The 11,535-nt window shown below is 44.7% G+C and overlaps 1 protein-coding gene across 1 annotated transcript in view; it reads right to left on the bottom strand.

Annotated features, from left to right (window-relative positions):
- CELF4 (CUGBP Elav-like family member 4) overlaps positions 1-11,535 on the bottom strand; it is a gene marked incomplete at both ends in the record, with an annotated part of 87,228 nt that overhangs the window by 50,179 nt on the left and 25,514 nt on the right. The window contains one exon of the mRNA XM_081316323.1: positions 9,025-9,168. Within this exon, the coding sequence (XP_081172449.1) occupies positions 9,025-9,168 (144 nt within the window). The remainder of the gene's footprint in view (positions 1-9,024; positions 9,169-11,535) is intronic.

Genomic DNA, 11,535 nt, shown 5'->3' with positions numbered 1-11,535 from the left:
CTACTCTCTCTCTACTCTGCGCGATGGCGGAGCTCAGACGCGCGGTGGGTGCGTGTCTCGGGGTGGGCGCGCGGCTCTTCCTCGGAAGCGTGGAACTCCGGGGCTGATATTCCCTAAGGACGCTTGGGAAGCGGGGGCGGGACTTAGCCAGTGGAAAGGCAGAGCTGTAATGGGGCTGCGATCAGATTTGGGTGTGGGAAAGCGGCTTGCTGAGTGCGCCCATCCTAGCCGTGGTCCATCCTTGGCTTCGGGTTTTATTTAAATTGGGTCTTAGTTAAGTTAAATTAAATTAAAGGCTTTCCCTCTCTGTGTCCTTCCTTCCTTCCCTCTTTCTTTTTCTCTCCCCCTCTCCCTTCCTCCCTCCTTTCACTTTCTCTTTCTCTCTCTTCTTTCTTTCTTTCCTTCCTTCCCTTTCTCTCCTTCCTTCTTCCCTTCCTTCTCTTTCTCTCTTTCTCCTTCCTTCCGTCCCTTCTCTTTATCTCCTTTCTTCCTTCCTCTCTTTCTCCCTCCACTGCTTCCTTTGTCCCTCCCTCCCTTTTCTCTCTCTCTCTCTCTTTTTCCTTCCCTCCCTCCCTCCCTCTTTTTCTACCATGGCATTTCTCTCTCTTCTTTCTTTCTTCCCTTCTCTTTCTCTCCTTCCTTCTCTTTCTCTCTCTTTCTCCTTTCTTCTGTCCCTTCTCTTTATCTCCTTCCTTCCTTCCTTCCTCTCTTTCTCCCTCCACTGCTTCCTTTGTCCCTCCCTCCATTCTCTCTCTCTCTCTCTCTCCCTTTTTCCTTCCCTCCCTCCCTCCCTCCCTCCCTCCCTCCCTCCCTCCCTCTTTTTCTACCATGGCATTTCTCTCTCTTCCTTCTTTCTTCCCTTCTCTTTTTCTCCTTCCTTCTTCCCTTCCTTCTCTTTCTCTCTCTCCTTCCTTCCCTCCCTTCTCTTTATCTCTTTCCTTCCTTCCTTCCTTCCTTCCTTCCTTCCTTCCTTCCTTCCTTCCTTCCTTCCTTCCTTCCTTCCTTCCTTCCTTCCTTCCTCTCTTTCTCCCTCCACTGCTTCCTTTGTCCCTCCCTCCCTTTTTCTTTCTCTCTCTCTCTCTCTCTCTCTCTCTCTCTTTTTTCCTTCCCTCCCTCCCTCCCTCTTTTTCTACCATGGCATTTCTCTCTCTTCCTTCTTTCTTCCCTTCTCTTTTTCTCCTTCCTTCTTCCCTTCCTTCTCTTTCTCTCTCTCCTTCCTTCCCTCCCTTCTCTTTATCTCTTTCCTTCCTTCCTTCCTTCCTTCCTTCCTTCCTTCCTTCCTTCCTTCCTTCCTTCCTTCCTCTTTCTCCCTCCACTGCTTCCTTTGTCCCTCCCTCCCTTTTTTCTCTCTCTCTCTCTCTCTCTCTCTCTCTCTCTCTCTCTCTCTCTCTCTCTCTCTCTCTCTCTCTCTTTTTTTTTTCCTTCCCTCCCTCCCTCCCTCCCTCTTTTTCTACCAGGGCATTAAGGTGTCCATCTGAGCCCTGGGAAGCCAACATTCCAGTCGCTGAAGACGGTGACTTGCTGAAGACGGTGACTTCTCTGTCTGGCCCAATCTTTGCCCTCCCAACACGTTAGAGAAACCAGAGGGTGCCTCTTTTTAAGGGGGATGGCAGCCCTTGCCAAGATGCGCATTTTCTAAAAAGTCAAGTTTACTTTTTTTTTTGTCCTTTCAGAATTACGATTTTGTCCTCATCTGCAAATGTATGCAGACTTAATGTGCTCATTAATAACTTATTTGCCCCAAACGCACGCAATTAATTAACTAAGATTTCTTTTGCCGAATGACAATTTGAAAGAGAGAGGGGAGGGAGAGCAGGCCTCAAGTGAGCCAAAAGGAAGGCGGCTTTCTGCAAACGTCCTGGTCGGCTGAGAGGGTCTGCATGGCGTCCCAGCCTTTGACTGTCCGGCTGCCCTGATCATTTCATGGGAGGGGAGAGATGGGGAAGGGTGGGGGGGGGAAGGGCTGGAGCCAGGGTTTGTCCTACCCACCTCCCCAACCTTTTTGGCACTAGGGACCAGTTCTGTGGAGAGGGGTTTTCCATGGACCTGATAGTGCGTGGTTTTGTGTATTGCCTGCATCCCACGGATGGGGCTTTGCTTGTTTGTGCGGACCAGTTGCTGGCATGCTGCCACCCGGTACTGGTCCCCGGACCGGGGGTTGGGGACCCATGGACTAGAAGACCTGCAAAGGTCCCTTTCAATACTGCTATTCTGTTGTTCTGAATTCTGTTATTCTGTATAGGGTTTTCTGCTTGAGCAGGGGGTTGGACTAGAAGACCTCCAAGGTCCCTTCCGAATCCATTATTGTGTTATTCTGTTATTGTATTATTCTGTTGTTCTGTTATTCTGTGTAGGGTTTTCAGCTTGAGCAGGGGGTTGGACTAGAAGATCTCCAAGGTCCCTTCCAAATCCGTTATTGTGTTATTGTATTATTGTGTTATTGTATTATTCTGTTGTTCTGTTATTCTGTTATTCTGTATGGAGTCTCCTGCTTGAGCATGGGGTTGGACTAGAAGACCTTCAAGATCCCTTCCAACTCTGCTATTCTGTTATTCTGAAATCCATTGCACTTGGTTGACACCTTTTCTGGTAGCAATTTCACCAGCTAGATCTAAACATTGGATCTAGAGGGAGGATTTGGATCCCTTTGGGGCTGGTGGGCTTATTTGGGATTTTTCAACGGGTCCTGGTCATTCCCACCACACGGAATGTAGAGCGAAGACTTGCAGCTACAGGACAGGGAGTCCTCAACGTACGACCACCGCTGAGCCTAAAATTTCTGTGGCTAAGCGAGACAGCTGTTGAGTGAGCTTTGCCCCATTTTGTGACTTTTCTTGCCACAGCTGTTAAGTGAATCACTGCAGTTGTTAAACAAATAGCCCGGTTGTTAAGTCAAACTGGCTTCCCCCCGTGGACTTTGCTTGTCAGAAGGTCACAAAAAAGGGGCTCACGCGACCCCAGGAAACGGCGACTGTCATAAATACGAACCAGCGGCCAAGCATCTAAATTTTGATCACGTGACCATGGGTCATGCTGCAGCAGTTGTAAATGTGGAAAACGGTCCTAAGTCACTTTTTTCAGGGCTGCGGTACCTTTGAACGGTCCCTGAAGGAACGGTTGTAAACTGAGGATTATCTGTAATATGGAGGACGGTCTTCTATTTTACACGATATTATACAACATGGAGTATTTTCACGCAGTTTTGAGTAAAGGAAGAGTATAACACTGGACCGCAACAGCAAGAAAATAATAATAATAATAATAATAATAATAATAATAATAATAATAATAATAATAATAATAATAATAATAATAATCCCCCAGTGAGGCACTACCTTGACGTGGTTGTGGGGCATGTGTACTCTGAGGAAGACGAGAGCTATGCCAGAGGTTCAACCACACTGGACAGGTCTCATCAGAGGAGTCAGACAAAGAGCGTCTCTCCCATAAAAAATATGGTGAGACGTAAATTTCAGAAAGCCATACTGGCTCAGATGTCGCCCAGGTTAACAAGGTCCGGGCTAGATGTTGGAGTTCCTGGATATCTGGTGAAAAAATGGGCTACAGGACTCAGGACTGTTGGCTGAGCAACCAGGGCCAGCAGCTGCAGAACTACTGGAAGAAAAGGTGTTTACTCGTCGCAGATACACAGTGATTAAAAACAAAGAAATAATGATCTGTTATTACAGATCAAGTCCAACAAGAAGAGGATATATAAAATGAATGCACCAGTTCTGGAAAGAACAACACCCAGAATCGGAAATAACAGAACAGAGACTAGCAGATCAAAGCCGATTTATAATATGAAATAAAGTATTCACAGAAACAGAATTGGACGAACTGCAAAGGTTTACCCAGGGCGAAGAAATCAAAGCCTTTTTGAAAGTTATTCAGAATGTAGAGGCAAGCCAGGGGGAGCTGGCAGTGAAGGAATCCAGCAGAGATATACAACTGGTCTCATTTGGAAACCAGGCACCTCTTCCTCAGGAAGAACAAAGCCCTCTAACTAAAGAAATAAAAGAATTGAAAAAAAAAAAAGAATAACTGAGCATCTAGAACAGCAAAAAAAACCCAACAGAATAAGACTGCCTGCATTGAAGCTTTGTCCCAAAGAAACAGCTAGCACAAGCATTAAAAGATGCAAATACTGCAATATCAAGTATAAGCACCAATTCACTGCAAGAAACGAACCAACTAATGTACAGCACAGCTGCAGTTATAACTGAATACCTGGGATGCAAAGTCAACGAAGAAGAAAAACAAACAAACTGCACAGCAAAAATGGAAGGTTAGACTATAAAATAAGATCAGCAAGTTAAGATCACATGCAAGCAAGCTAGAACAGATGAAAGAAAAGAAGCTGAAGAACAAGAAGACCAAAGAATACCTAATCAAGAAATACCACTTAGAAACAAGGAAGATCAAGGAAGCACTGGAAATAATAAAGCAGCAAATAACAGCTACAGCCAGGAAAATCAGTAGCTAGGAAGCTCGAATTGCAAATTATAGGCAGAACCTCCAATTTCAATCCAATCAGAAACCTTTCTACCAATCCATCAACGGAGAAACTGCAATGAATCAGTCAGTACCTGACAAGGAAGAAACAGTGCAGTTGTGGAAGCAGATGTGGGATAACCCAAAGAAACACAACAAGGATGCGGCTTGGTTAAAAGAGGTGGATGCAAATAAAACAGAAGTTGAAATGAAAGAACTAGTAATAACAACAAAAATGGTAGAAGAAAGAGCAAGGAAGATCAAAAATTGGTCAGCACTGGGTGAAGATGAACTGCATGAGTTTTGGTTGAAACATCTAACTGTTATATACCCACTCATTGCCAAGCAGTTCAACAATATACTACAAGGAGGAGAAATTGAAAAGTGGCTAACAACTGGGAAAACCTACCTAATAATGAAAAATCCAGCAAAAGGGGCAAAACCAGGCAACTACAGGCCAATTACCTGCTTACCAACAACTTTCAGATTGCTAACTTGGTGTGGTAGTTGATGCAGTACAACAGCATCTAGTTGAAAACAATCTCTTTCCACCCGAACAGAAAGGAAACCGCCCCAATAGCAGAGGAACAAAAGATCAACTCCTAATAGACAAAATGATCTTGGACAACTGCAAGAAAAGGAAGATCAACCTGAATGTGGCATGAATTGACTACAAAAAGGCATTTGATTCTCTGCCACATGACTGGATAATCAAGTGCCTAGAAATAACAGGAGTCAGTCGAAACATCAGAAAGTTTGTGCAAAGATCGATGGCACAGTGGAAGACACAGTTGCAGGTCAATGGTGAAAGACTGGGAGAGGTTAATATCTAGAGAGGAATATTTCAAGGAGATTCATTATCACCACTACTATTTGTTATATTGCACTGTTTCCTCTGTCAACAATACTGAATAACTCAGGACATGGCTATTAAACATCAAAAACATCTGCCAGACTATCCCACCTCCTTTACATGGATGATCTGAAGCTGTATGGAAAAACAACATCTGAAATACAATCGCTGCTGAACACTGTCCTTATATATAGCCAAGACATTGCAATGGAGTTTGGCTTGGACAAATGTGCTACACTTACTCTCAAACGAGGAAAAATAGTGAAAACTGAAGGAATTAAGATGCCCCACAAAAATAACATTAAAAGTCTGGATAAGGAAGATTACTACAAATACTTGGGTATCCTTCAAGCTGACAACATCAAGCACACTGAAGTCGAGAAAAAGATTAGAGGTGAATACATCAAGAGAGTGAAGAAGATCCTAAAGTCCAAATATTGTGAAGGCAATCAACACCTGGGCAATTCCAGTCATTAGATACACAGCTGGAATAGTGGACTGGACTCAAGCAGAACTAAAAGCAATGGATAGGAAGAGCAGAAAAATAATGACAATGAATCATGCCCTTCATCCATGCAGTGACATTGACAGACTCTATCTACCAAGGCAAATAGGTGGACGTGGAATGCTGCAAGTACATCAGATGGTTGAAGAAGAAAAAAATGGCTTTGGAAGAATATCTGAAGGACAATGATGAAGATGCACTGAAATTAGTATATCAGGAAGGCTTACTGACTACTGGAGAGACCAAACTGGCCTACAAGAAAGACCCAATGAAGAACAGAATAGAGGCATGGGAAGACAAAGCACTACACGGCCAGTACATTAAAAAAATAGCTGGGAAAGCAGATAATAACAAGACCTGGCAATGGCTAAGAGCAGGAAAGTTGAAGAAAGAGACCAAGGGACTAACTCTGGCTGCACAAGACCAAGCCTTAAGGACAAATGCATACAAAGTCAAAATGGAGAAGACAGCAACAGACAGTAAGTGCCACCTATGCAAAGAAGCTGAAGAAACAGTGGACCACCTGGTAAGCTGCTGCAAGTAGATCGCACAGATTGACTACAAGCAGCGGCATGACAAAGGAGCAACAATGGTGCATTGGAAGATCTGCAAGAAATATCATTTGCCCGTAAGCAAGAACTGGTGGGATCAAAAAATAGAGAAAGTCATAGAAAATGATAAAGTTAAACTGCGCTGGGACTTCACAATTCAAACAGACAAGCACCTGCAACCTAACACCCCGGACTTAACAATTGTCGATAAGAAAGACAAAAAAGTCTGGATAGTGGACGTGGCAGTGCCTGGAGACAGCAGAATAGACGAGAAAGAACCAGAGAAGATCACAAAATACAAAGACCTACAAATAGAAATAGAAAGACTGTGGCAAAGGCAAGCAAGGGGAGTACCAATATTAATAGGCGCCTTGGGTGCAATCCCAAAACAACTGGAGCACCACTTGAACACCATCATCGGCATTGACAAATTCGCCATCAGTCAATTGCAAAAGGTGGCATTTCTAGGAACTGCTTCCATCCTGCAACGATATCTGTGATACCATCAAACATCCACATCTGCCTAACCCAGGCCCTTGGTAAGGACTTGATAGATAGACAAAAATGCCAAATCCAGTCTGAACATCTGGCTGACTGTGTGAATAATAATAATAATAATAATAATAATAATAATAATAATAATAATAATAATAATAATAATAATAATAATAATAATACATCAAGAAATTGCAGCTTCCTGCAATAACTCCAGCAAAGCTACAAAAAAACTGCACTACTCGGAACATCTTACATTTTAAGGAGATACCTGGTTGATACCTAGGATGCTGGCAGCAACCCGTGTCAACCATTATTGCCAGTCAATTTGAGCGTTCAGTTGACTGAGTTTCATGTTTTATGAATAAAAGTTTTAAATAATAATAATAATAACAACAACAACAACAATAACAAATAATAACAACAAATAACAATAACAACAAACAAGAAGAACAAGAAGAAGAAGAAGAAGAAGAAGAAGAAGAAGAAGAAGAAGAAGAAGAAGAAGAAGAAGAAGAAGAAGAAGAAGAAGAAGAAGAAGAAGAAGAGGAAGAGTTGGAAGGGACCTTGGAGGTCATCTAGTCCAACCCTCTGCTCAGGCAGGAGACCCTATTCCATTCCAGACAAATGGCTGGCCAGTCTCTTCTTAAAAACTTCCAGTGCTGTAGCATTCACAGCTTCTGGAGGCAGGTTGTTCCCCTGATCAATTGTTCTGTCAGGAAATTTCTCCTTAATTCTAGGTTGCTTCTTTCCTTGATTAGTTTCCATCTATTGCTTCTTGTCCTGTCTTCAGGTGATTTGGAGAATAGCTTGAATCCCTCTTCTTTGTGGCAGCCCCTGAGATATTGGAAGGCTGCTATCATGTCCCCCCCACGTCCTTCTCTTCATTAAACTACACATACCCAATTCCAGCAACTGTTCCTTGTATGTTTTAGCCTCCATCCCCCTGATCATCTTTGTTGCTCTTCTCTGCACTCTTTCTAGAATCTCAACATCTTTTTTACATCCTGGTGACCCAAACCGGATGCAGTATTCCAGGTGTGGCCTTATCAAGGCCTTGTAAAGTGGTATTAACCCTTCACATGATCTTGATTCTATCCCTCTGTTAATGCAGCCTAGCACTGTGTGAGCTTTTTTGGCCAACATATATTAAAATAAATAAAATACATTTGCAGGCTGGAGAAAGAAAGCCGGTGAATATTTAAAATCCAACTCCAGAGAGCAATCGGAGAGAATAAATCATTTGATTCATTTATCAACCATATCTATGACGGCTGCACTGTCCCTGCGGGGGGGGGGTCACGTGACCCCCTTCTGCAACCTTCTGACAAGCAAAGTCAATGGGGGAAGCCCAATTCGCTTAAGAATCGCGTTCCCGATTTGACAACTGCAGCGATTCCCCTAACAACTCTGGCAAGGAAGGTGGCAAAATGGGGCCAAACGGACTGAACAACTGCCTCACTTAGCAACGTAAACTTTGGGCTCAGTTGTGGTCGTAGGTCAAGGACTACCTGTAGTTCAGGGAATCCCTTCTGGTGTCTATGGAGATTCTCCGTCATCCAGGTCATGGTTGTCCCAAAGGTGCTTTTCTCAGGAGGCAACTGAAAACTTTCTTGTTTTCCTTTGAAGGCATTTCGCTTCTCATCCAAGAAGCTTCTTCAGCTCTGACCGGATGGTGGGGAATGGAAGGATTTATACTCCTTGCAGACAGCTGGTCATTTGCGTTCTTTTAGGGAGTCGTCGAGGCCACCTGGAGGTTTATCTGTGTCCTCAGGGTCACAAATGGAAGTGAAAGGATCCAGGGCAAAAAAAACAAAAACATCCTGCAGCCAAGAAGGCTCCACACCCATTTGGACTACTCAGATGACCCTGAGGGCACAGATAAACCTCCAAGTGGGCTCAACGACTCTCCAAAAGAAGGCAAATGACCAGCTGTCTGCAAGGAGTATAAATCCTTCCATTCCCCACCATCCGGTCAGAGCTGAAGAAGCTTCTTGGATGAGAAGCGAAACGTCTTCAAAGAAAAACAGTCCAGTTGCCTCTTGGGAAAAAACACATTTGGGAATCCCTTCAACCGTGGAGCCAAGACCCACCCCTCAGAACCCCTTTGTTGTGTGGACACTCACTGCCTGTGCGTACGCGCCGTATGCTCCAAACTGTATGGCCATGGGGTTGAACATGCCCATCTGACCCGCCATTTGCTGCATTCTGCGCATGGTGCGCTCCTTGTCCGTGTCGGCAAACTTGACCACCAGGCTGGACGATGCTCCCTGCGAGGAGGGGAAAAAGAGAAAAGGAAGTGAGTCCAAGGAGGAAGCAAAAAAACAAAAAACAAAACACCCAACATCCCGAAAAGGTCTACCATGGATTGTAGAATTTATATAGAATAACGGAGTTGGAAGGGAGCTTGGAGGTCATCTAGCCCAACCCCCCGACCCAAGCAGGAAACCCTATACCATTTCTGACAAATGGCAGTCCAGTCTCTTCTTCAAAACCTCCAGGGATGGGAGCGCCCACGACCTCTGAAGGCAGGCTATTCCATTGGTTGATTGTTCTCCCTGTCGGAAAAATTTCTCCTTCTTTCTAGGTTGAATCTCTCGTTGATCAGTTTCCATCTGTTATCCCTTGTCTGGCCTTCAGGTGCTTTGGAAAACAGGTTGACCCCCCCCTCTCTGTGACAGCCCCTCAAACGTTGGAAGACTGCTGTCATGTCTCCCCTGTTCCTTGTCTTCAATCGTTCTCCTTCTCTCTTGAAGATAACACTGGCTCAACGAAGACTCCAGCTTTCCTCCACAACAACCCGGTGAGGTAAGTTGGGTTGAGAAAGAATTTTTTTAAGGTTTTTAAGGAGAGACTTCTCCCGTGCTGGAGAAGACTCCTGCGAATCCCTTGGACTGCAAGGCATTCAAACCGGTCAGTCCTAGAGGAGATCAACCCTGACTGCTCTTTAGAAGGCCAGATCCTGAAGCTAAAGCTCAAATACTTTGGCCACCTAATGAGAAGGAAGGACTCACTGAAGAAGAGCCTAGTGCTGGGAAAGGTTGAGGGCAGTAGAAGAAGGGGACAACAGAGAATGAGGTGGCTGGATGGAGTCATTGAAGCAGTAGGCGTGAACTTAAAGGGACTCCAGAAGATGGTAGAGGACAGGAAGGCCTGGAGGAACGTTGTCCATGGGGTTGCTATGGTTCAGACATGACTTCGCAACTAACAGCAACAACAATGTATAAGTATATGTAAGTGAATTGAGGCCTTTGAACTATGGTGCTAGAGAAGACTTCTGCAAGCCATTCAAACTGGTCAGTCTTAGAGGAAATCAACCCTGACTGCTCTTTAGAAGGCCAGATCCTGAAGTTGAAACTCAAATACTTTGGCCACCTAATGAGAAGGAAGGACTCACTGGAGAAGAGCCAAATGCTGGGAAAGGTGGAGGGCAAGAGAAGAACGGGACGACAGAGAATGAGGTGGCTGGATGGAGTCACTGAAGCAGTAGGCGTGAGCTTAAATGGACTCCAGAAGATGGTAGAGGACAGGAAGGCCTGGAGGAACGTTGTCCATGGGGTTGTGATGGGTCGGACACGACTTTGCAACTAACAACAACAAGGAGAGACTGGACAGCCACTTGTCTGAAATGGTACAGGGTCTCCTGCCTGTTATTCTGTTATCGCCCTGCCCAAAACCCGTGTCGTGTAGTAGGGAAAGAGCTGGTTTAGAAACAGGGAGACCCAAGTTGAGTGTCACCCATGGAACCTCATTGTCTGAAAAAGGAGGACAACCTGGTTCTCCTTCTTTCTAAACCAGCTCCTTCCCTACTTCACGACAGGGGTTTGGGGCAGAAAGATAACAGAATAACAGAGTGGGAAGGGACCTTGGAGGTCTTCTAGTCCAACCCCTGCTCAGGCAGGAGACCCGCCTATAACATTTGAGACAAATGGTTGCCCAGTCTCTTCTTGGAAACCTCCAGTGTTGGAGCACCCGCAATTTCTGGAGGCAAGCAGTTCCACTGGTTAATTGTTCTCACTGTCAGGAAGTTTCTCCTTAGTTCTAGGTTGCTTCTCTCCTCGATCAATTTCCATCCGTTGCTTCCTGTCTTGCCTTCTGGTGCTTTGGAAAATAAGTTGACCCCCTCATCTCTATGACAGCCTCACAAATATTGGAACGTTGCTATCATCTCACCCCTGGTCCTTCTTTTCACTGAACTAGGACTTTTCATTAAACTTTATTAAACTAGACATTAAACAAGATGGCCTATGGCAAAAATAGGTTTATGATCTACTGATAGAAGGGAATCTTCATTGCTCAGGGTTGAACTGTGAGGTCCTGAGTGCTCTCTGAGCTTGGTGGGTTTTTTTCTGGACATTTCATAACCCAACTAGGTCATGTAATCAGTGCTACAGGGGAGTGGGAATTTGAAGAAAGGAGGAGGAGGACGAAGAAGGAGGAGGAGGAGGACGAAGGAGGAGGAGGAGGAGAAGAAGAAGAAGAAGAAGAAGAAGGAGAAGGAGAAGGAGAAGGAGAAGGAGAAGGAAAAGGAGAAGGAGAAGAAGATGATGATTATTGCTCTGGGGTCCTTGGTGCTCTGTGAGCATGGTTGTTTTCTTACAGACATTTCATGACCCAACTAGGTCATGTCATCAGTG

This window comes from Vipera berus (assembly GCF_964194415.1).
Source record: "Vipera berus genome assembly, chromosome: 2".
NCBI lineage: Eukaryota > Metazoa > Chordata > Lepidosauria > Squamata > Viperidae > Vipera > Vipera berus.
Note: the sequence above shows the minus strand (reverse complement) of the source record. Positions and strands in the feature narration are given on the sequence as shown.